The sequence below is a fragment of the Xenopus tropicalis genome, chromosome 2 (genome assembly GCF_000004195.4).
Source record: "Xenopus tropicalis strain Nigerian chromosome 2, UCB_Xtro_10.0, whole genome shotgun sequence".
NCBI classification, from domain to species: Eukaryota; Metazoa; Chordata; class Amphibia; order Anura; family Pipidae; genus Xenopus; species Xenopus tropicalis.
Window position 1 is genome coordinate 63488560 of NC_030678.2, and position 21318 is coordinate 63509877.

General features: G+C 37.6%; 1 protein-coding gene across 2 annotated transcripts in view; it reads right to left on the reverse strand.

Moving 5' to 3' along the window:
* LOC100493529 (synaptotagmin-2) overlaps positions 1-21318 on the reverse strand; it is a 39896-nt gene that overhangs the window by 17239 nt on the left and 1339 nt on the right. For both annotated transcript variants that reach the window (XM_004910719.4, XM_002932123.5), the window contains exons 2-3: positions 7878-7935; positions 3266-3457 (exon numbers count right to left, since the gene is read on the reverse strand). In XM_004910719.4, coding sequence (XP_004910776.1) covers positions 3266-3452 — 187 coding nt within the window. In that variant the 5' untranslated portion in view covers positions 3453-3457; positions 7878-7935. The remainder of the gene's footprint in view (positions 1-3265; positions 3458-7877; positions 7936-21318) is intronic.

The window sequence follows — 21318 nt, forward strand, 5'->3', positions numbered from 1 at the left end:
TTGAGCCCCGTGCACGCTAACGTCACGCGCAACCACAGGGCGGAACCAATCAGGGCCCATATTTCTTTTAAGGGGCCCGTGCCAACGGGCCGGATTAAAAAGGCCAGCGGGCTGTAATTTGCCCACCCCTGTCCTAGACTCAGGTCTTAAGTATTAATGATTGATCTTCATCATAATGAATGAGAAGAGAATCGGATGTTTAACTGTGTGGCAGGCCTTTGAATGTCCAGTTATATGGAACCCCTTTGTTAAGTCAGCGCAGCAATGAAGAGGCTCTTCCACTGTTGCCTTGTGAGCAAGGAAACTGTGGAAGAAATCTTATTTAGATTTTTGTTCAGGTGTGTCATAGATAGCTTTTAGGGATGCACTGAATCCAGGATTCGGTTCGGTATTCGGCCAGGATTTGGATTTGGCCATATAACCCTTCTGTATCCTAATTAGCTAGGAATTACACCAGGAATGCTGGATAGCAAGATTTACATAAAGTCCTAGAATATTCCTGGTGCGGTTGAAATTCCAAACAGGAGGTTCTTAACACTGAATGCACCCTGATGCGTAATTATTGTTAGGGCTGGTATGCCTGGGTAAGTTTTGCAAAAAACATTCCACTAGCTAGAATACCTCAAGTTTTTAAGTTGCCAAACTCAAAAAAGACTCAAAAACCTTAAACTAAAAATATGGCTTGACTTTGCCTAGGACAACTTCCATTGACATCAAGTCAAAAACTTTTAGATGTCAAAGTTTTAGATTTGAGTTTTTGGGTTTTTTTGCATTTAGGCTCAGGTTAGGCTCAGCGAGAAGCCAGTGCTGCAAGGCCTCATCCTAAATACCACAGACTAATCAATCTCATTTAGGAACTCTCCAAACTGACAGTGCTCTGCTAAGTGCCATAATTCTGCAAACTTTCTTTCTCTTTGTGTATAATTAATGGCTTTTTATCATTTATAGCAGCTGGTCAACTCCAGATTGTGGGTTAGACCGAGCGCTGGCACAATAGTGTGTTTCTAGCAGCTGGTCAACACTACAGCGTGGGTTAGACCGAGCGCTGGCGATTTCTTTCTGTGTTCAGTATAGGTAGAAATTGTTTCATATGGCTTCTTTTGTGGAGGTGAAATCTCTGTATAATGACAGATGGAATGTGTTGGAGAAAAATGTGCCTTTAACATTGCTATTAACTCCTTATAGGTGTTTGTTTTTGAGAGGCTGGGGCAGTGAACTGCAAATGTTTTAGGCCCACAGACAGTCAGCAGCACTGCCCTTCTTTGCTCATAGGAAGTCGAAAAGTCGATAAGAGCCCAAGTAGCAGGGTCACTTACATCAAATTCCTCCATGTGTCTCAGGGCAGCAATGTCTGCAGTGGATTTGAAGTTTGTCCTGTGAGTTCTTTTTCTGCATTTTTCCTATTCTGCTGCTCTGTCCAGACAGCAGATTTCTAATCCTCGACACCACAAAAGTGTTGTGTTCACGGTGGAAGTTGTGCAGCACTAATGCTCAAAACTTTTTTTTTATTAGAGCTCCAACATGTCTATGTACAGACATTTACAAGAAGAAAGTATATTTAACCACAGAAAGCAAGCAGAATTCAGGCTAGCACACAGGCTAAACACATCCACTTACAGAGAGAATACATATTAGGTGACACAACAATTAGGCATGCAGCTCCCTCTAGTGGATCACAACAGGCTCATAAACAGGTTCATTAAACAAATTTTGGAATGGGAAAACACATTTCTTTTAAAATGCATCACTTAATAGAGCTTCTCCAGCAGACTCCTGAACTGAAATCTCCTTTTTAAAAGTGCAAACAGATTTTGAATTTTGAAATTTCACATAGGGCTAGACATATTCTTCATTTCCCAAGGTGCCACAGCCATGTGACTCTCTGCTCTGATAAACTTCAGTCAAACTTTACGGCTGTGCTGCAAGCTGGAGTGATATCCCCCACAGCAGCCAATCAGCTGAACAATAAGAAGGTAGTAACCTGACACCTGAGTTAGATATTAGAATAGCACTCAATAGTAAAAAATCCAAGTCTGGCTTGGGGTTATCTGAAAGCAGTTCTAAAGTGTAGCACTAGCTCTTTCAGAAAGCTCAGAGAGAGATGGCTGCCTACACACCAATATAACCAAAAACATTTAGAAATAAAAAGTACACCATAAAATCATGACAGAATCCCTTTAAAGGAGAAGGAAAGGTAAAAACTAAGTAAGCTTTATCAGAAAGGTCAGGGTGTCAGGGGAAAATCAGGGGTGTCAAACTCAATCACATAAGGGGGCCGAAATCTAAAACACAGGCTAAGTTGCGGGCCAAATTTTTTATTAATATAATTAGTAAGATACTAAGGGGTATATTTATCACAATGTGTAAAAAGTGGAGTTAGACATTACTGGTAATGTTGCTCATAGCAGCCAATAGATGCTTTGCTACTATTGAAATCTGATTACTGATTGGATGCCTTGGGCAACATTACTGGTAATGCTTCACTCCACTTTTTACACAGCATGATAAATATACCCCTTAGTCTTAGTTACTATGTGAGGAAAATGGAAATTGATCAGGCTGGATGGTCAGACACACTCACCAAGGGCCACATAAAACAGCCTGGGGGGCCGGATTTGGCCCCCGGGCCTTGTGTTTGACATATATGATATAAATACTGCCATAAACACTTACAGAACTGCTGCTCTGAGTCGTTCATGAAAAGAAACACCACATATCTTTCATTTTATTCTCTATACATCTTCAGTCTTCTGTGTAAGACTTCCTTCTCTCAGAAAAATCCTTCAGGGCACGGCACAATTCTGCTCAGTTTGCTCTTCTCTACCCCTCCCTTCTGCTCTTCCCCCTCCCATCTCTGCTGTGTAATCTGAGCTGAAAGCTGCTGCCTAGAAGTGAAGCCAGACCAAGCTAAAATAGCAGCTGCTATCTTAAACAAACAGAGAGAGATTCTATGGCTGTTTATTAAGGTATAGTAAAGCATTCTGCAGAATAAATATACCGTTCTGGCTTGCACTGTTGTAACTAATCTGTTGGTAATAATATGCCGAAATGCCTTTTCTTCTCTGTTAATTTGATTTTAGAATAGTTTACTCCACTGAAGATGCATGTTAAGTATGAAAAGAAAACAACAGGAGTTCTTCTATAATACCATACTTTTTTGTGTGGTTTCTACATGCCTTCAAAAATGAAGAAAGCTTTGTTTCAATTTTAAAAACTGCACTTGCAGAACACTTGCATAAAATGCAATAACTGAACTTTTACTTACATGGGATCTTGTTGATCTGATTCATTAGCTCCTGCTGGATTTTTCTGAAGGTATCTGCACTCTTGTCACCAGAGCCAGCCACAGCTGTAGAGTTATCTTGTGATACAACCGGTGGTTCTGTACTTGTTGGCATTGTATGCGTTTCAGGCGGTGGAGCCTCAGCTTTTTTAAACAGGTTAAAATGCATGATGGCTGCAAACAAACAAACATAACTATATAAGAGCCTGCTATAAATACCTGTCTCAGTGTCACTTAGTTTTTTTGACACTAAAACAACTATTCTACAAAATATTATTGTACATTAAAAGTTACCAATAGGTCATGACTGTTTTTCACTGATAGGGATGTTTTTTTAAGAAATTGCTACTTAAAGTTCCTAAACCAGACTGATTGAATCTGTCTCAACATGTCAGTTAAAGTCACTAATGCTAATAGGCTACTGCTGCACAAATATGGCAGTCCCCTCATAGAGGAACAGAAGGATCACATAGGTAACGGAAAAGCAAAGGGAAAAAAACACTTTAAAAATAGCATACAAAGACAAAGTTATAATACATGTAAAAAAGGTTTAATTTCTGGTGTCAGAATAATATGCCCTTGTTTATATTACATTCATGGGAGGTACCCATGAAGTGTGTAGTGTGTACCTTGAGATATTTGCCCAAGATAAATCCATGAAAATGAATACTAGCTAAATGAGGGTTAAACCCTACACTGTGATATTCTAAATGAACAAGACTTGTGGGCATCTTAAAAGTGTGGATAGAATGCTGCTGAGTAACTATAAGTAGAGCAAGGGTAGAAGTGTGTTCTACTTGCAGCCCACTTAGAACATGTCCTGTGATGAGATTGTTAGAAGCGGTGACTAGACTTGTGTATCAAGTACAGTACTTGAAAAGCTGTATGTGGTTGCCATAAGGATGACCAGCTTTGCCAGGCCCATTTAACATAGACTCCACACTAAAGCTACATATTGGACTTTCACACCTGCTTACCACCTCTCAGCCAACCAAAGGGATTGCACCCGGGAAACCACACCAAAGAACAGTTTCAGATGTTGCTCAAGTTCACATTTACAGGTCTAATGTCTACTACCACCATGGACTTCAGTATTTAAATCTGAAAATGGTTGAGACCACATAAGACCCTGTAGCAGCCAAACAGACTTTACAATACCAAATGTAGCACTGTGCCCCCAAATTAGATGATAGGTTCCCACTAGGGAATTTGAAATATTCGCTACACTTCAACAAGGGTTGTCATGGCAAGTAGGCTACATTAGAGCAGCCTTTTAGGTTCAATGGGCCTATGAATTTGGGCTTAGAAAGCCCCAACTGCTAAATGTGAGAAACAATGAAAAGGTGAAGGCCAGCCTTTCTAAGTAAAGCCAAAAGACTATTATCTGCAGTATACAAGACTCAATTGCTGATTCTAAAATTTGATCAATTTATTTTACCATGTAAATGGTCTGTCTATATTGTGAAGCCACAGAAGTTAGTGTTTGATATTTATACATAAATATCTGTAAGGAACTTTGTGATTTGCTTGATTCTACCCTAGTAACCAAGAAGCACTAGACATGTAACTCGAATATGCTTAGCAGTTCCTGGTAACTTTGTGATCTCCAGCTAAAATAATATGCATCACTTTGTTTTTCTAAAGTAGCCCAAAGTTGCCTTGCAAAGATACCGTAAGTTTGTCAGAATGAGTTTAACTGCTTTGCACAATCAAACAAATTGTGCTGAGCATTAGCGCCCATCCAAATGTTAATCCCCAATACAAATAGCTCTAAACAATCTTTACATTATTTCCAGCACTAAAAACAAATCGTTCTAGTAAATATAAATCACATCAAAAACTCTCATTATCGGTTTACAAGCAGTAATGTCCATAGTTTGTTCATAAATGTGGCTTGTGATAGACACACAACTCGCTACAGGAATCCTGAAATTACCTCCACATCCTTACTCAAATTTACATCTATTTGTACTCTTTGCTCCTGTGATCATAAATAAGCCTAAGTGCTCCTCAACTCCCTTGGGCCAAACAAACTGAATTCTCATTTATGCAAACCGATGTCATTCACAAAGTTACTTGCTCAAATGTGTGCTCCCTTCATGAGCAGCTTAACACAAACAACGTTCGACTACTAAAAACAGGAAAACACATTCTAGCACACAAACACACCGATCTGCTTTTTATTGACACAGTCAGGCCCATTAGTGTTCATTCACTTTAAACTTGTGGCAGGAGCATCGCTGGTCTTGAACATGCTGACAGTCCACTGTGCATGTCATGCTGAATTTGCAGAACATTTCTTGTTTTCTGTGACTTGAGTTAGCACAGTTTTGTTGTTGATTACTTGTGTTTCCTGTATCACTGATAAGTGGATAAGGTATTTTGGTCAGTCATCTGGTTGTGTTATTGCTTGTTTTCTACTCGAGCTACCCAATATACGTGTATGTTGCTGTTCAGTCCTCCATGAAACCTTGATGTTAATTTTTTGTTTTATGCTGTGTGACTATTTTATTTTAAGTCATCTGCATTACTGATCATCATTCCTTTTTGTCCATGAAACTGTAATTGCACTGTTTTATTTTGGATTCACTAATTTCTTTTATTTTTAATAATTTTTTTGTTTTGTAAATCTGTATCAATAGGCCTTACATGCACTTGTTGTCCAAGAAGGTCAGATTCAGATTTTTACCTACAAAAGTCATGGAAAAAACCCTAAACTAAATGTTTAGGGTTATGTCTGTTTTTTTTGTCAAGTTTGTTTAGATTACAAAGGAGATAGGGGATCAATCAATGCACATTCCCTGGTCCCGTTTTCTAAGTAATTTAGTATCTATGCAAGTGCATGTATTTTTTAAAATGGATTTTTAGTTCAAAGTTATGATCATAAAATTTACAACCCACTGTACCATGTCAAGGTAAACCCCTTATGGCAGTCCTAACTATTTACCTCTGGTCAAATGTTTTTTTAGGCTGACATTTTCCTGCATAGCAGCATTTCTTGGTATAAATGTCTCCTGACCAAGGCAATGGTCTCACTGGGCTTGAAACTTCCCTCTTAGGATAAATACTTAAAATGGCAGTCTGTCTTTATAGAATTTTCCAATGTAACAAATTCTTTTAAAATGTATATTTTAAATATATAACAGTGTTTCAATTGTAGGCAGATTTATGTGATGTATTTTTACATAGACCTACAAAGTTCAGGCATATAAGAAATATGTTGAACCCATTATTACACTTTGGATATAAAGTTCTACTCTCTAGTAAGCCCATAAGGCTTATATTTGTGAACATTTTATACAGATCAAGAGCAACAGAATGCAATAAGAAAGGTATGGAAATGTTTTACTGAGTTTGCTGTGTTGCAGCATATACTGTATGGTCTTGGTCATACCATTAGCCACCAAGTACCAGGTTTATCACGTCAAGAAAAATTTTAGGTGGTTGAAAAATATATTTTGCTAAAAAGGCAACAAAGCAGATGCATTCCCCTGGGTATTTTTTCACGAATTTCAACAAAAATATCACCCGAAGGATACATTACAAAAGACTGCAAACCTTTTCTACTAACTTGCTGCTCTCAGCAGCAATAGCATATCATGGGTTATCCAATACCAAGATGAAGAGGTCTTACAAGCAAGCAAAATGTTTAAGGACACCTAATCCTTGTGGTCACATACTACTAGCCCCTCATCTGAGTCTTTAGTCACAATTAACTGCACGGTGGCTCAGTGGGGCGATGGGGTCCTGAGTTCAATTCCAGTAGGACACTATGTGCAAGGAGTCTGTATGTTCTCCCCATGCCTGAGTGAGTTTCTTCTGGTTCTCCAATTTCATCCCACACTCCAAAAACATACAGGCAGGTTAATTGGCTTCTCACTAAATTAACCATAGTGTGTGTGAATGTTATAGGGCATTGTAAGATCTGTTTTGTAAGGGACTGTTTTGAATGATGTATAATCCTTGAAAGCGCTGTGTTGGCACCCACATTTTGGCTATTCCAAACCCCCATTTTGACCCAACCTGAGTAGAGCATTATAAGATAATTTCACAGTTGAATTAAGTTCTTGTAATTTTAATGTAGTCCACTGCAACCATTAGTTTTTGTTTCAAATCAACAGGCCAGGTATAACATCAAAAGTGTTACTGTCCTCTCACTGGATTAAGAGAAGGTCCTCAATTCTGTATCCTGGCAGTATTTAAAACATGTCCTGACCCATTAGAGATTTCCTCTTAGCTTTTAACAACGTATCAGCAATGTAATAGAACCCCTACAACAAAGCATGAACAGACAGTGAGGTAAAGTTGTCCCCTCATTCATTTCATTCTGGCTATTGAGCCTGAGTCAGGTGAAAAGCCTCTCTCCTGGCAATAACAGTAATAGAACTAAAAAAATATAACAAATAACTACAAGATGCAAGTTTCAAATTCAGAAAGGGAACAAATGCCATTATATACATACATATACATTATGTATTAATTTATATAAAGGAGTTTCAAGTTTTTTTGTTTTTTTACTGCAGAGAGCCATACAGTAATATCTTAAGTGCTAATGTTGGTGCAGCTCACCAGAATAAGATTCTCAGATTCTTACCTCAGTATCTTAGTTTCTGATGGTAGCCAAATTCTTTAAACGCAAACACTGAAGTCACCTGGCAGAAAAAAGAATCACAGTATTTCAATATACAGTTAGGACGACTGAGAAAATGTCTTTAAGATCAGTATCATTATATAATAAAAATGATTTAACATAACAACTGCCGATCTCAACATTAAAGCACGTGAAAAAGCCCTTCCAAAACATCTTACATTTCTGCATACCGCAGCCACAAAAACTAAATCTGCCAACACCATCTGTCAGCAAACAATTTCTGCACTTTCTTGTCCATTCCCTACCCACGTAATTGGTGCCTGTGTGTTGTAATGTTTATAAACATGGTAGTACACATGCAATTATAGACTTCAGCTTCTAAAACATCAAAACTTTGCTAGAATTAGTTTTTGTACAGACCACCATTGAAAATAAATTATTAATTATGAAACCTCAAGTTTTAAGAGACCATACCAGTCAAGACTTCCCTTCCACCTGAAACATATTAACTTAAGACTTTTCATGAATTGCAATAACCAGAAGGAAATATATTTAGTGTTTATTACAAGGATTATTGGCTCCTTGTTCCCCAATTATCACTCCTGCTGCTGCTGCTTCTGCCTCTATTGGTGCAATAATAGAATTAAGGGCTCCCTGTTTTTCTGAGAAATACAAAGAGTGCTATATAAGTGTGTTCTATAAAGTCTTGTAATTTTTTGTGTTGAATTTCTTGGTTCAGAAGTTTTCAGTCCTGAATTTCATCACTCCTCAGCAAAAGGTTATAACAGGGATCCTTTCTAGATGTATTGGAGCACTGGGAAAACAGAGATCTGTGCTGAATACTGCTTGCCATATAGGGATGTGAGTGGAGCACCACAAATTTGTAAAAAAGTAAAGCGCAACTGTATTTGCTTACACATATTTGGACATTTCAAACATGTGTTTGCAACGTCCAAACTCCTCACCTGCTCCCCCCTCCCACCAGTATGCTAAGAACTCCCTCCCCCCTCTATTATGAATGTGTGATCTCAGCTATAATGGCTAGAAACTGCAGGAAGGAAGCTACCTAAAATGGCAGCTGCTATCTTAAGCAACAGGAGAAAGCTTCTAAAGCTGTTTATTCAGGTATGTTAATGGTTTCTGCAGAATAAATATATTGTTCTAGGTGGCACTAATGTGGCAAATCTATTGGCAGTAACATGCCAAAATGACTTTCCTTCTCCTTTAAGCCTTAAGACCTTTGCATTTATAAGTGAGGCTTTGTAAACTGCCTCTTTTAATTTGCAGTAAAGAAACAAAACTGCCACATAAAGTATTCAGAGCATTGTGAAGGGTCTATTACATGCATGCAGTATGCTGTGACAATTCTATAGTTCTGCATTAATCAGCTTTGGCAAAAATAGGGTTTGTCTTTCTGAAACATGGCACCAAAATACTTATTTGGCTTTAGTAAATAATCTAATACACCCTTGAATTCAATCTAGGTATTAATCTTATTTATTCTCTATGGGGTTTCAGAAAGAAAGACAACATTTTATTCAACTTCTCTCTCTGCATGATATTAATTCTTACAGGCCTTTAACTAAATTCCCATTTAGTCATAAAATGCACATTTAAAAATGACAAGCCAAGGGTAGGTTATTATTTGCATAGGCATAGCTCTGAATACTTACTTCTTATTAATTTCTTCTATATTTTGATATTATGCACAGTTAGCTATTAAGTTACATTTTCCTCCCCAAGAGAATTACAGAACAACAGAAAGTTATGAATAGGGATTTAAAAAATTGAGGAGTCAGAATCGGTCAAATCCAAATACAGACCCTTAAAGGATAAGCAATCCTTTTATGTTAAAATCTTTTAAAAATGCTTTAAGAAACCCCCAGAATAATATACCTTTCTCCCTGCTTTCAGTCTTATGTGGTTTCTAAATCACTACAAGTGCAGCTCTTTCAGCTACTTCTGAGCTCTTCCTCTCTCTTTGGTTGTGAAGGTGTCTACTTCGCATGTTTGCTACCTCTACTCCAATGGAAATCAGGAATGCACAGTAGGCTTGACAGCCTTTAAAGTCAAAGAGAGCTTAGAAAAGAAAAGGGGCAGAGCTTTGTGCTTGACCAGGAAGAAGCTGAAATGAGCTGCAATTTTCAGCTTGTGATTTAGGCAGAAATGTATGTTATTCACAAAAAGGTTTACTTATTCTTTAAATTAAGGGCACAAGAGTAGTTTGACAGGCTTAGTATGGCAATTGACTGGAAGTACTTAAAGAGCTGAAATCGTCCTGTGCACCATTGCCTTTAATGTGATATCTGTAACCGAAGACTGTACATATTGTTTTCTTTCATATTTAAACCTGAAGTGCACTAAAATCCTGAGCATGAGGTTGGTATTCAAGTACATTTGTCGTGTATCACAGGTAAAGTATTTAACTCTCATGTCCATGCTTTACTTAAATAAGATGTGTATTGGCCACAGTGGTTAATAATAATTAAAAGGGAAATGCAACTATTAAAAAAAATTCTAAAGTACAGAACATAATTAAGACATCTTTTTAACAAATAGTCTTTGTAATAACTTATATAGTTAATAGTCTGATTGTTTATTTCTGCGTTTCTCAAACTAAAATTTTTCTACTGAGGGGCATACAAAAACTCTTCTAGAGATTTTCAAGATTTCAGGTCAAGATTTCAGCTACATGGGGAAAACAGGAAACTGCATATACTGTATATGCAAGGGTTGTACATTAGGAGGTTCAATTGCTTTGGTATGTTTAGGCATCTTTTAAACTTAAAAACTATTTGAACTGCCTTCACTAGCAACATTTGCAATGCTTTCTATAATTTGATATCAGTCTTCATATAGCAGTTGCGAAATTGTAGTCCACTCTTATTTGGAGAACTGTTATACTCATTGGTAGTTTCTAATGGAACCTGCCACTGCGTCTCTTTTGTTCCATGTCAGGACTTTGCTAATCCAAAACTTTATTTTATGTTCCTTAGCTTTTCAGATGTAATGTTTTACTGTTAATAATTTTGTTATATCTCTAATAATTGTTAAATTCAGTTCTTAAAAAATTATAGACAGTACACTACCAAAGTTATTAAGTACACCCACTTGGTCATCATGTGTATAACAGGGGGGTTCAGTTGGTTGATGACAACAGGGAAAAAGCAGAAATTCTGAACTCTAATTTCTCACTTGTCTACACCACGGAGGAGTCTGACATTCAACGGTAGGAAAGCTTTTTAAAGTGGTAATAAGGGATAAGATACTATGATTTGTGCCAGCTTGGTTTTTTGTGTAATAGTTCTTGCCAGACTAATTTAGTTGTCTTTTATGAGGTAAGCAGGAACCTTGACTCTGGGATGGCAGTGGACGTCATCTACTTGGAATAAATAAATTATAAAATTGAGTACCGCAGGGGTCAGTCCTTTGCTTTTTAAAATGTTTATTAATGACCTGGAGGTGGGCATTAAAAGTACTATTTCTATTTTTGCAGATGTTACTAAATTGTGCAAGACTGTATGTTCCATGCAGGATGCTGCCACTTTGCAGAGCGATTTGACAAAATTGGAAAATGGAAATGAGATTCAATGTTGAAAAGTGCAAAGTTATGCAATTTGGTCAAAATAATCTAAATGCGAGCTACTCACAAAATGGTAGTGTGTTGGAGGTATCCTTAACTGAGAAGGCTCTGTGGATTTTTGTAAATAACAAGTTGTTTAATTCCAGGCAGTGTCATTCTGTCACTTCTAAAGCACATAAAGGACTGCCTTGCATAAAAGAGGGCATTAAGTCAAGGGATGAAAACATAATTTTGCTTCTTTATAGATCTCTTGTGGCCTCACCTTGAGTATGCATTACAGTTTTGGGCTCCAGTCCTTAGGAACTACAGCATATTAATGAGCTGGAGAGAGTGCAGAGACGTGCAAATAAACTGGTAAAGGGGATGGAAGATTTAAACTATGAGTTTAGACTGTCAAGGTTGGGGTTTCTCTGGAAAAAAGGTGACAACGGGGCATAATTATTTTGTAAACGTACATTAGAGGGGATTACAGACAGATCATTGATTCAGAGGCCACCCCTTTAGATTAGAGGAATAGAACTTTCATTTGAGTTAGTATTGATGTTAGTATATATGGTTTATGTATGTGAGTGTATAGATAGGTCAGTATAGGTCTATAGGTGTGTGCTGGGGTTCGCTTGGAAGGGTTGAACTTGACTTCTTTTTTCTACCCATCTTTTTTTTTTAAATTCTTTATTTTGGTTTTTCAAGTGAAATGGGGAGGGGGGTAGGGTACAGAAGGAAAAGGAGGGGGAAGGGAGTGAATAACAGTCTTACACATACATGTTTAGCAATAATATTGAGGCATCGTCTGTCAGCAAGTCATAACTGTCTAATACTTATACATAGTCATGTATTCACCTAAGCCTAGTCATGCATTATAACCAACTTATCAGTAGATTCTGTAATACATTTTTACTGTTACTGTAGTACCTTAAAGATCTTTTAGGGCTGGGGAATTTTTATGTGGGTAGGCTAACGGCCTTCTGGTATGCATGCCCTTATTGGCTCAGTTTCTGTAAGTAGTTTGTCCAGGGTGTCCATATGTTTTTATAGTATTGGCTTTTGTGTTGTATTAAGAAGGAGATCTCCTCGAGTTTTCTTATTTCCTCTACCTTGGCTAGCCACTCACCATATGTGGGTGGGTTAGGAGGCTTCCACTTTTGGGGAATCAACGACTTTGCGGCTTGCAACAAATGTAGCGTGAGTGGATCTACCAAAGTGATGTCTTTTTCTGGTATAGCGTAAAGTAATATTGAGGCGGCGTGGTCTACTTTAATGGAGAATTGTGTTATTTTGTTTATTGTTTCTATTATCTTTTCCCAGTAGTGGTTGAGCTTTGGGCAGGTTAGCCATATGTGGGTGTTTTCTACCCATCTTAACTATGTAACTATGTGGTCAATATATTGAGCTTCTGCTGAACATATTTTTTCCTTGTGTTTTAATCACAATTTTTTTTTACAGGGTAAACAGGGAAACTGACTGATTAGATTACCATTGCACAAATAATCCCCTGAATAATGGACTGCTTGAGGATGTAGTTCCGTGCAATGCTTCTTGGTGCAAGCATTATATTTATGCCACTTTAAAGGGATAATGTCATGATTTCTATGGTGTACTATTTATTTCTAAATTATACTGTTTACATAGCAAAATTCTACTATTTAAAATGTTATTCTTGAACCAACAAATGTATTTTATTAGCTTATTCTTTAACTTTATAATTTAGGGAGAAAGTTAAGGGACAGGATATACAATGAACATAAGCAATATGCTATTTAATTTAAAATAAATCAAACCTAATAATTGTATAAACATAGGTTTGATTTATAATATGGCCTCCTCTGAATTCTGACACAATTGTGTATGTCAGAGAACTTGTCAAAATCTGAAAATCGCTGTTTACAGTATGGCTTGGTATCCAGAATCATGGTCTGAAAACAGTTGACTTTAAAAGGGATCACAAGGGGTGCATAAACAAAGCATAGTGAGGGTCCCCATTACTCATTTTCAGGTGCTAATTTCTTCATTTTTGTGTTCGAATTGCACTTTCTACTGATGTCAATGTGAAATGGCCCCTAGCAAGTAGTTCAAATTGTGGACAAAGCTACTTATAGAGGTATTTACAAATACATGTTTATGTAGTTCTGATGTAATGGGCTCAGTGTAAAATCTGATAAGAGAGCCAGGGATAAAGAAGCAACAGAGATCAAAACTATATTCAACTCTTTATAGATTCCGTTTTAGAACGTAAATTGCAATTTCTTTACATTTTCCATAACATTTATGTCATGATAAAGCCCTTATATTTACAGTAAAAGATATATCCATTAAAAAAAATATTAATTAGTATTTGAACAAGTCTCTAATGCCATTCTATCTTCTATTAAATGTTGTGCTTCCTCCAATTATAAAGTTGAGCTCTTGATAAGTCTAAGACATCTAAAGACAATATTAATCTTACATTATTTCTCTAGAGAAATTAAATCAAATTTATCTTATTTTCTCTAATTTTAGAAACCTAGGAACCCTGTCTCCTTGTGATATATAAGATAAAATATCAAACGTATAATTATGATATATTAACAATGTCAACAAAAATCATATACAAAACATTTTTAATGCATTTATATGAAAAATAAAATCCAGATTAAATATTTATTTAAGATTCACCCTTTTTTAAGTAAAGGAAAATAAAAAATTGGTTGCAGGGTAAAGATAAAACAAATATTCGTTGGGGCAATAAAGACCCTGAATTTTAGAAAAGCAAATTTAAGCTCCTTAAGGGCAGTTGTGGCAGAGGCTAAGACTAATCCCAAAAAGTTCAAGTATATTAATAGTAAAAAGATGCAGGTTGAAAGTGTGGCCCCATTGAATTATGATAACAATATGGTTACAACAGATGCAGAAATGGCAAATGTGCCATACAGTGTATACAGTAGACGAGTCAGAGTGCCAAGACCCACCCAACAGCTGCACTGTTGGCTCAGTTCAATCTAGTCAGTGGTTGACGCAGGATATGGTGCATAAAGGTTTACTCTAAATTAATGTGAACAAGGCACCAGGGCCGGATGGAATTCACTTTCGGGTGCTGAGAGCGCTTGGTTCAGTTCAATGTTGGTAAGTGCAAAGTTATGCATTTTGGTAGAAATAATATAAACGCGAACTATCTACTGAATGGTAGTGTGTTGGGGGTTTCCTTAATGGAGAAGGATCTAGGGGTTTTTGTAGATAACAAGTTGTCTAATTCCAGGCAGTGCCATTCTGTGGCTACTAAAGCAAATAAAGTGCTGTCTTGTATAAAAAAGGGCATTAACTCAAGGGATGAGAACATAATTTTGCCTCTTTATAGGTCCCTGGTAAGGCCTCACCTTGAGTATGCAGTGCAGTTTTGGGCTCCAGTCCTTAAGAAGGATATTAATGAGCTGGAGAGAGTGCAGAGACATGCAACTAAACTGGTTAAGGGGATGGAAGATTTAAGCTATGAGGTTAGACTGTCAAGGTTGAGGATGTTTTCTCTGGAAAAGAGGCGCTTGCGAGGGGACATGATTACTCAGTACAAGTACATTAGAGGGGATTATAGGCAGATGGGGGATGTTCTTTTTTCCCATAAAAACAATCAACGCACCAGAGGTCACCCCTTTAGATTAGAGGAACGGAGCTTCCATTTGAAGCAGCGTAGGTGGTTTTTCACGGTGAGGGCAGTGAGGTTGTGGAATGCCCTTCCTAGAGATGTGGTAATGGCAGATTCTGTTAATGCCTTTAAGAGGGGCCTGGATGAGTTCTTGAACAATCAGAATATCCAAGGCTATTGTGATACTAATATCTACAGTTAGTATTAGTGGTTGTATGTATAGTTTATGTATGTGAGTGTATAGATTGGTAGGTGTGGGTTGTGTGTGCTGGGTTTACTTGGATGGGTTGAACTTGATGGACTCTGGTCTTTTTTCAACCCTATGTAACTATGGCCTGTTTCTGATATTATCAGACTTGCTTTCATCTGGTATGGTACCTATGGATTGGAGGAGAGCTGATGTAATTCCTATACTTAAAAAGGGCATTATGGTCTCAGCCTGGCAATATAGACCAGTAAGTTTGACATCCATGGTGTGCAAGTTATTTGAAGGCTTGTGAAGGGATCACATACAAAACTATGTTATGGAGAATGGCATTATGAGCAGTAATCAGCATGGCTTTATGAAGGACAGGTCATGTCAGACCAATTTGATTGCTTTCTACGATGAGGTTAGTAAGAAGCTGGACAGTGGGGTTGCAGTAGATGTGATTTATTTGGATTTTGCCAAAGCATTAGATACCAAGCCCCACAAACAACTGCGTTCTAAACTAAGGTATTTTGGTGTTCGTGAAGTCATTTGCACATGGATAGAAAACTGGCTACAGGATCGGGTACAGAGGGTGATTGTTAATGGTACAATCTCTACTTGGAGTAAGGTTCTCAGTGGGGTCCCTCAGGGTTCTGTACTGGGTCCATTTTTATTTAACTTGCTCATAAATGACTGATGGGGATGATATTATAAGTAATGTATCAGTGTTTGCAGATGGCACAAAACACTGCAGCCGAATCAATTCTATCCAGGATGTGGCATCCTTGCAGCAGAATCTTGACAAACTAGCAATCTGGGCAGCTAAGTGGCAGATGAGATTAAATGTGGGTAAATGTAAGGTCATGCACCAGGGATATAAAAATATGCAAGCCACTTATACCCTTAATGGGACTGCACTAGGCAAATCCATAATGGAGGACCTCAGAGTCCTTGTAGATAATAAACTTGGTTGTAGCAAGCAATGCCAGTCAGCAGCTGCAAGGGCAAACAAGGTTTTGAGCTGTATTAAAAGGGGCATAGATTTGTAGGAGGAGGGTATTATTCTTCCACTTTACAGAGCACTGGTAAGGCCCTATCTAGAATATGCCATTCAGTTTTGGTCTCCAGTGCTCAAACAAAACTTTATTCAGTTAGAGAGGGTATAGAGAAGGGCAACTAAGCTAGTAAAGGGTGTGGAAGTCCTAGCTATAAAGAAAGACCCGTCAAGTTATTGTTGTTTAAACTAGAGAAGAGGCATTTAAGGGGTGATAACTATATCAATATATAAGGGGATCATATAATAATCTTTTTAATGTTTTATTTACCAACTAACACAAAGGCATCCACTCCAATTACAAGAGAGGAGGTTCTGTCTAAATATTCAGAGCTGTGAAGTTGTGGAATTCTCTCCCTGAATCAGTCGTCCTGGCTGATACATTGTATAGCTTCAAGAAGGGGTTGAATTACTTTTTAGCAAGTGAGGAAATACAGAGATATGGGCAATAGCTCTTAGTACAAGTTGATTATACAAGTTATCTAGATTGTAAGCTCTACGGGGCAGGGACCTCATCCTCTTGTGTCTTTGGCTCTTAACTTATTGCAACTGTATCTTGTACTTATTTGTATTTATTTGTATTTATTGTTATAATGTGTATTTATCTATTATTATCTTAAAAACCCCCGTTTATATTAATGTATTCTACTGTACAGGCTGCATACATAAGTAGCGCTTTATAAATAAAGATATACATATATACATACATACATTCAGGGACTGGTCTGATCTGCCATCTTGGAGTCAGGAAGGAATTTTTTCACCCTCTGGAGCAAATTAGAGAGACTACAGATTGCCTTCCTCTGGATCAACTAGCAGTTAGGCAGGTTATATATAGGCATTAAGTTTAAACTTGTGTCTTTTTTAACTTACTATGTTACTGTGTTACATAAAAGTCCTCAATGACAGAAATGATGCAGTTTAGCAAACTATCATTTTTTGCTGGCATTTGTTCTTATGCAAGTCATTATCTGCATCTACCTTCATTTTTAAATGCAGAGAACCTGACACAGTTCAGGGAGCAAAGAACAAAAAAATGGCAGATTGTGGCCTTTTTCCCTTACTTCTCACACATATTAAATGACCACTTGAGTGTTTTTAGAAAGCACAGCTTCTAAAGAAATCAGTGGGGGGTTATCAAAATTCCTAATCCACTAGTTATCAAAATTCATAAAACACTAGTTTTATTGCGCAATAAATAAATGGGCAAAAACAAATAATCAAGAACAATACATAACTGAAAGTGTAATAAAATCACTAACAAGTCAATAAAATCACTCCAAGTAATCAACTCACAGGGCCTAGCAACAATGAAGAAAGAAAACAAAAGAAGCATAATATGCACAAAAGTTTAGTGTGCACGCATTTGTATGTACTAGTGTATTTTTTGTGCGAAAAAGTAAAAGTGTGAATAAACCTGGTTTGCAGTCATGCAGAAGAACTCATCAGTAGGCCACTGGAGCACAGCAGATTGGCTCAAAAGGGCTCCAACTCTGCTAACCCAGATTATTTGGGAGTCACCCAAATTTATAACCCCAGCAGTGACAGGGCAAGTAATGTGATCACGCCCTAATGAGACACAATAGGTCACAGGCCATGGTATGAAAATTAATAATATTCAACAATCATAAAATGATATAATTTGATACATGTTTTGCAAACAAGAAATATAATAACAACTATTGTTTTTAGTGTAGTTACATCAAACCAAATTAAAATGTGAGTAGATTTAATATGATATTAAAAAATATTGTAACAGTTTTCAACCTTTCAGCATAAAAATCCAAAACGTGAATCCAATTAAGTTTATAGAAGAGCATTAAAAGCATTGGAATACAAAGAAACCTAAAATAGTTAGGGGTGTGTTTAAGGCTGACCTTTAAAATACCTCTGGTTCTAAACGCAGTGACCCCCAGAAAGCACTAACCCTGATATGTAATCAAAAGTACAAAGTTTAGCCCTCTACAGTAACCCAGAACAACCAATAAGATGTTTGTGGTGAACCATAAATGCTGATGGTTGCTATACGTGGTTAAACATCTCTATAACATCTCTGAGTTAAGGACAGGAAGGCACAGTTAGATGTTTTGCTACTAATGTAGGTTTGCCTAATGCCCTTCCTACTACTGATCCTATTGAGCTAGATTATTATGCACAAATGCCCCCATGTCCTCCTCCATTTAGAATTTACCTAAGTCCCATAATGATAGAAGTGGCTATCATATTTTAAATCCCAAATGTATAACCTAACATTTATCAACATTACATAGTTAATTTGGGTTGAAAAAAAAATCAACAGTCAATTAAGCAGTGAATAAACATATACAGACCAAATACAAAATATGAATACACAATTACATACATAAAACTAACTTTAGAACTTGAAATAACCATAGCCCTGAATATTATTATGAAGTCATCCAAGCTACTCTTAAAGGGCACTATCCCCTGCCATATTGTTTCCCCCACCAGAAGTGCTGCTAACAGAGAAGGGTGCCATGTTGTTTGGCACATGCACAATGAGTGAATCTCCCTGCTCGCTCATAATGCGCATGCACCGATGTAGGAGCAGTGGATGCGACTCCCTCCTACATCACACATGCACATAATGAGCGAGTTGTGGCACTGGTGGGGGCTTAGTTTTTTTTTTTAATTTTAAACTATTGTGTCCCCCCAACCAGAGTGTGGGCTATATTAGCCTGTACCTCTGGTGGGGAAAATAATATTGGGGGGGTGATAGGTGCCCTTTAAAGGTATTACTTGAATCTGCTTTCACAACATTCAATGCCTTCATTGTAAAGAACCACTTGCACTGGTCAAGTGAAAAGTCTAAAGTGGTGACCTCTCGTACTTTGGTCTTTCTAGGTAAAAAAAACAACCTACTATCTGTCTAGAACAGTGATCCCCAACCAGGGGCTTGTGAGCAACATGTTGCTCTCCAACCCCTTGGATGTTGCTCCCAGTGGCTTCAAAGTAGGTGCTCATTTTTTAATTTCTGGCTTGGGGGCAACTTTTGGTTGCATAAAACCCAGTGTAAAGCCAAACAAGCCTCCTGTAGGCTGCCAGTTCACATAGGGGCTACCAAATAGCCAATTATAGCTCTTATTTGCACCCCCAGGAACTTTTTCATGCTTGTGTTGCTCCCCAACACTTTTTCCATTTGAATGTGGCTCACGAGTAAAGGTCCCCATACACGGATCGACTATAGCTGCCGATATCGGTCCCTTGGACCGATTCGGCAGCTAATCGGCCCGTGTATGGGCAGAACAGAGCTGCCTGGCCGACCGATATCTGGCCTGAAATTGGCCAGATCTCGATCGGCCAGGTTAGAAAATCCGGTCGGATCGGGGACCGCATCGGCTCGTTGATGCGGTCCCCGAACCGACTGCCCCATAACCACAAATGTAATCCGATCGTTTGGCCTGATTATTTTTTTTTTAAGTTACTTTCTACCCGATATCGCCCACCCGTAGGTGGGGATATCGGGTGAAGATCCGCTCGCTTGGCGACATCGCCAAGCGAGCGGATCTTATAGTGTATGGGCACCTTAAGAAAGGTTGGGGATCCCTGGTCTAGAATGTCTCATTGTCTCATTCCTTTTATCAGTCTAGGAAAATGCCTCTTCACTCTCTTTAGCTCATTTATATCCTTTTAAGGACTGGGACCCAAAACTGCACTGCATACTCAAGGTAACCTTATCATGGATCAACAGCAAAATGCAAAATTATGCTTATGCTTTTATGCAAGAGAGTATGTTCTTTGCTTTAGAAGACTAGAAGCCTGCATTTCCTGTCGCTAATCTCCAGCATGTAACAATAATACCTCATACTTCACCATGTCATTAGGGTGATAATTACCTAGTCCTGGGATTTTTTTAAACCTAATTCCTCTTCACTCTAAATGGAAACAAATGCTCTGAATTGTTCATTATTACATTAATGAAATAGGGGTAGTTGACATCTCTGAATTAAGGACAGGAAGGCACATTTAGATTTTTTGCTTAATAATGTAGGTTTGCCTAATGTCCCTAAATCTCAGAATCATTTTTAAACATTTGGTCTGGGAGTGCTATTGTCCCGGACTGTATTTTGATGGACATTAATATAACAATTTACCTTTAATTAGAAATCACAAAGCTGTCCATAAACCTCTTTCAAAGGAGCTATAAAAACCATCCCATTAAGTAAACATGCTAAGCATCATGTGTGAGGAGCCATTTGCTCTCCTGTTGGCAAGAAAAATCCAATGATGTACCGAATGTGATCAAAATTTGAAGAAATATTTTTTAAACACTGACAGTTATTATGATAAGGTTACATTCTCCTTTACCTTTACTTATTATTTCCTCATCCAGCCAGACTTGCGACAGCGTGTCTGGCAATGACTGAACTGTGACATTTTTGTGAAGACAGCAAAGCTTTTAGTCCTGATTGTGTTTTTTTCAGAAGACCTGTATCAATAATTAACCTTCCTCTGTGTCATCTAATGCTAAAAGATTGTATAAGTAAAAGACTTAACTTGATGGATGTATTTTTCCATCCAGAAAAAAAATATTTCTCTGTAACTATAAAATATTTTTGTCTACATGTGAACTTTGTAAATTACTTACCTTGTATAGACCCAGCTTATTAGTAATGTTTACAAACAAGAATTATAATTAAATGCTAATTATCAAGGTCACACTGCTTAGTTACTTATTCTCTGTTTTTTAACCGAAGTTGCGGCATGGAATAACAATACTGTGAGAACCTAGTCACCGTAAAAAGATAATTAACATGCTTTGTCAAATGATGGGTATCTAATTGCAAACAACTGACATAATGCCCGATACTAAAATCTGAGTGAATCTGCAGACCAGAATGCACCTGTATTTTACGAGCATTATGTCAGAGCTGCCACTTTCAATGCTTTTATCCTGGGATGTAATTCTAGTCTTCTGTGTTTTGAAACAGAATTCCATTCACTAGCAGAAAGTGCATTTTAATGGATATAGACTGCAGCTGA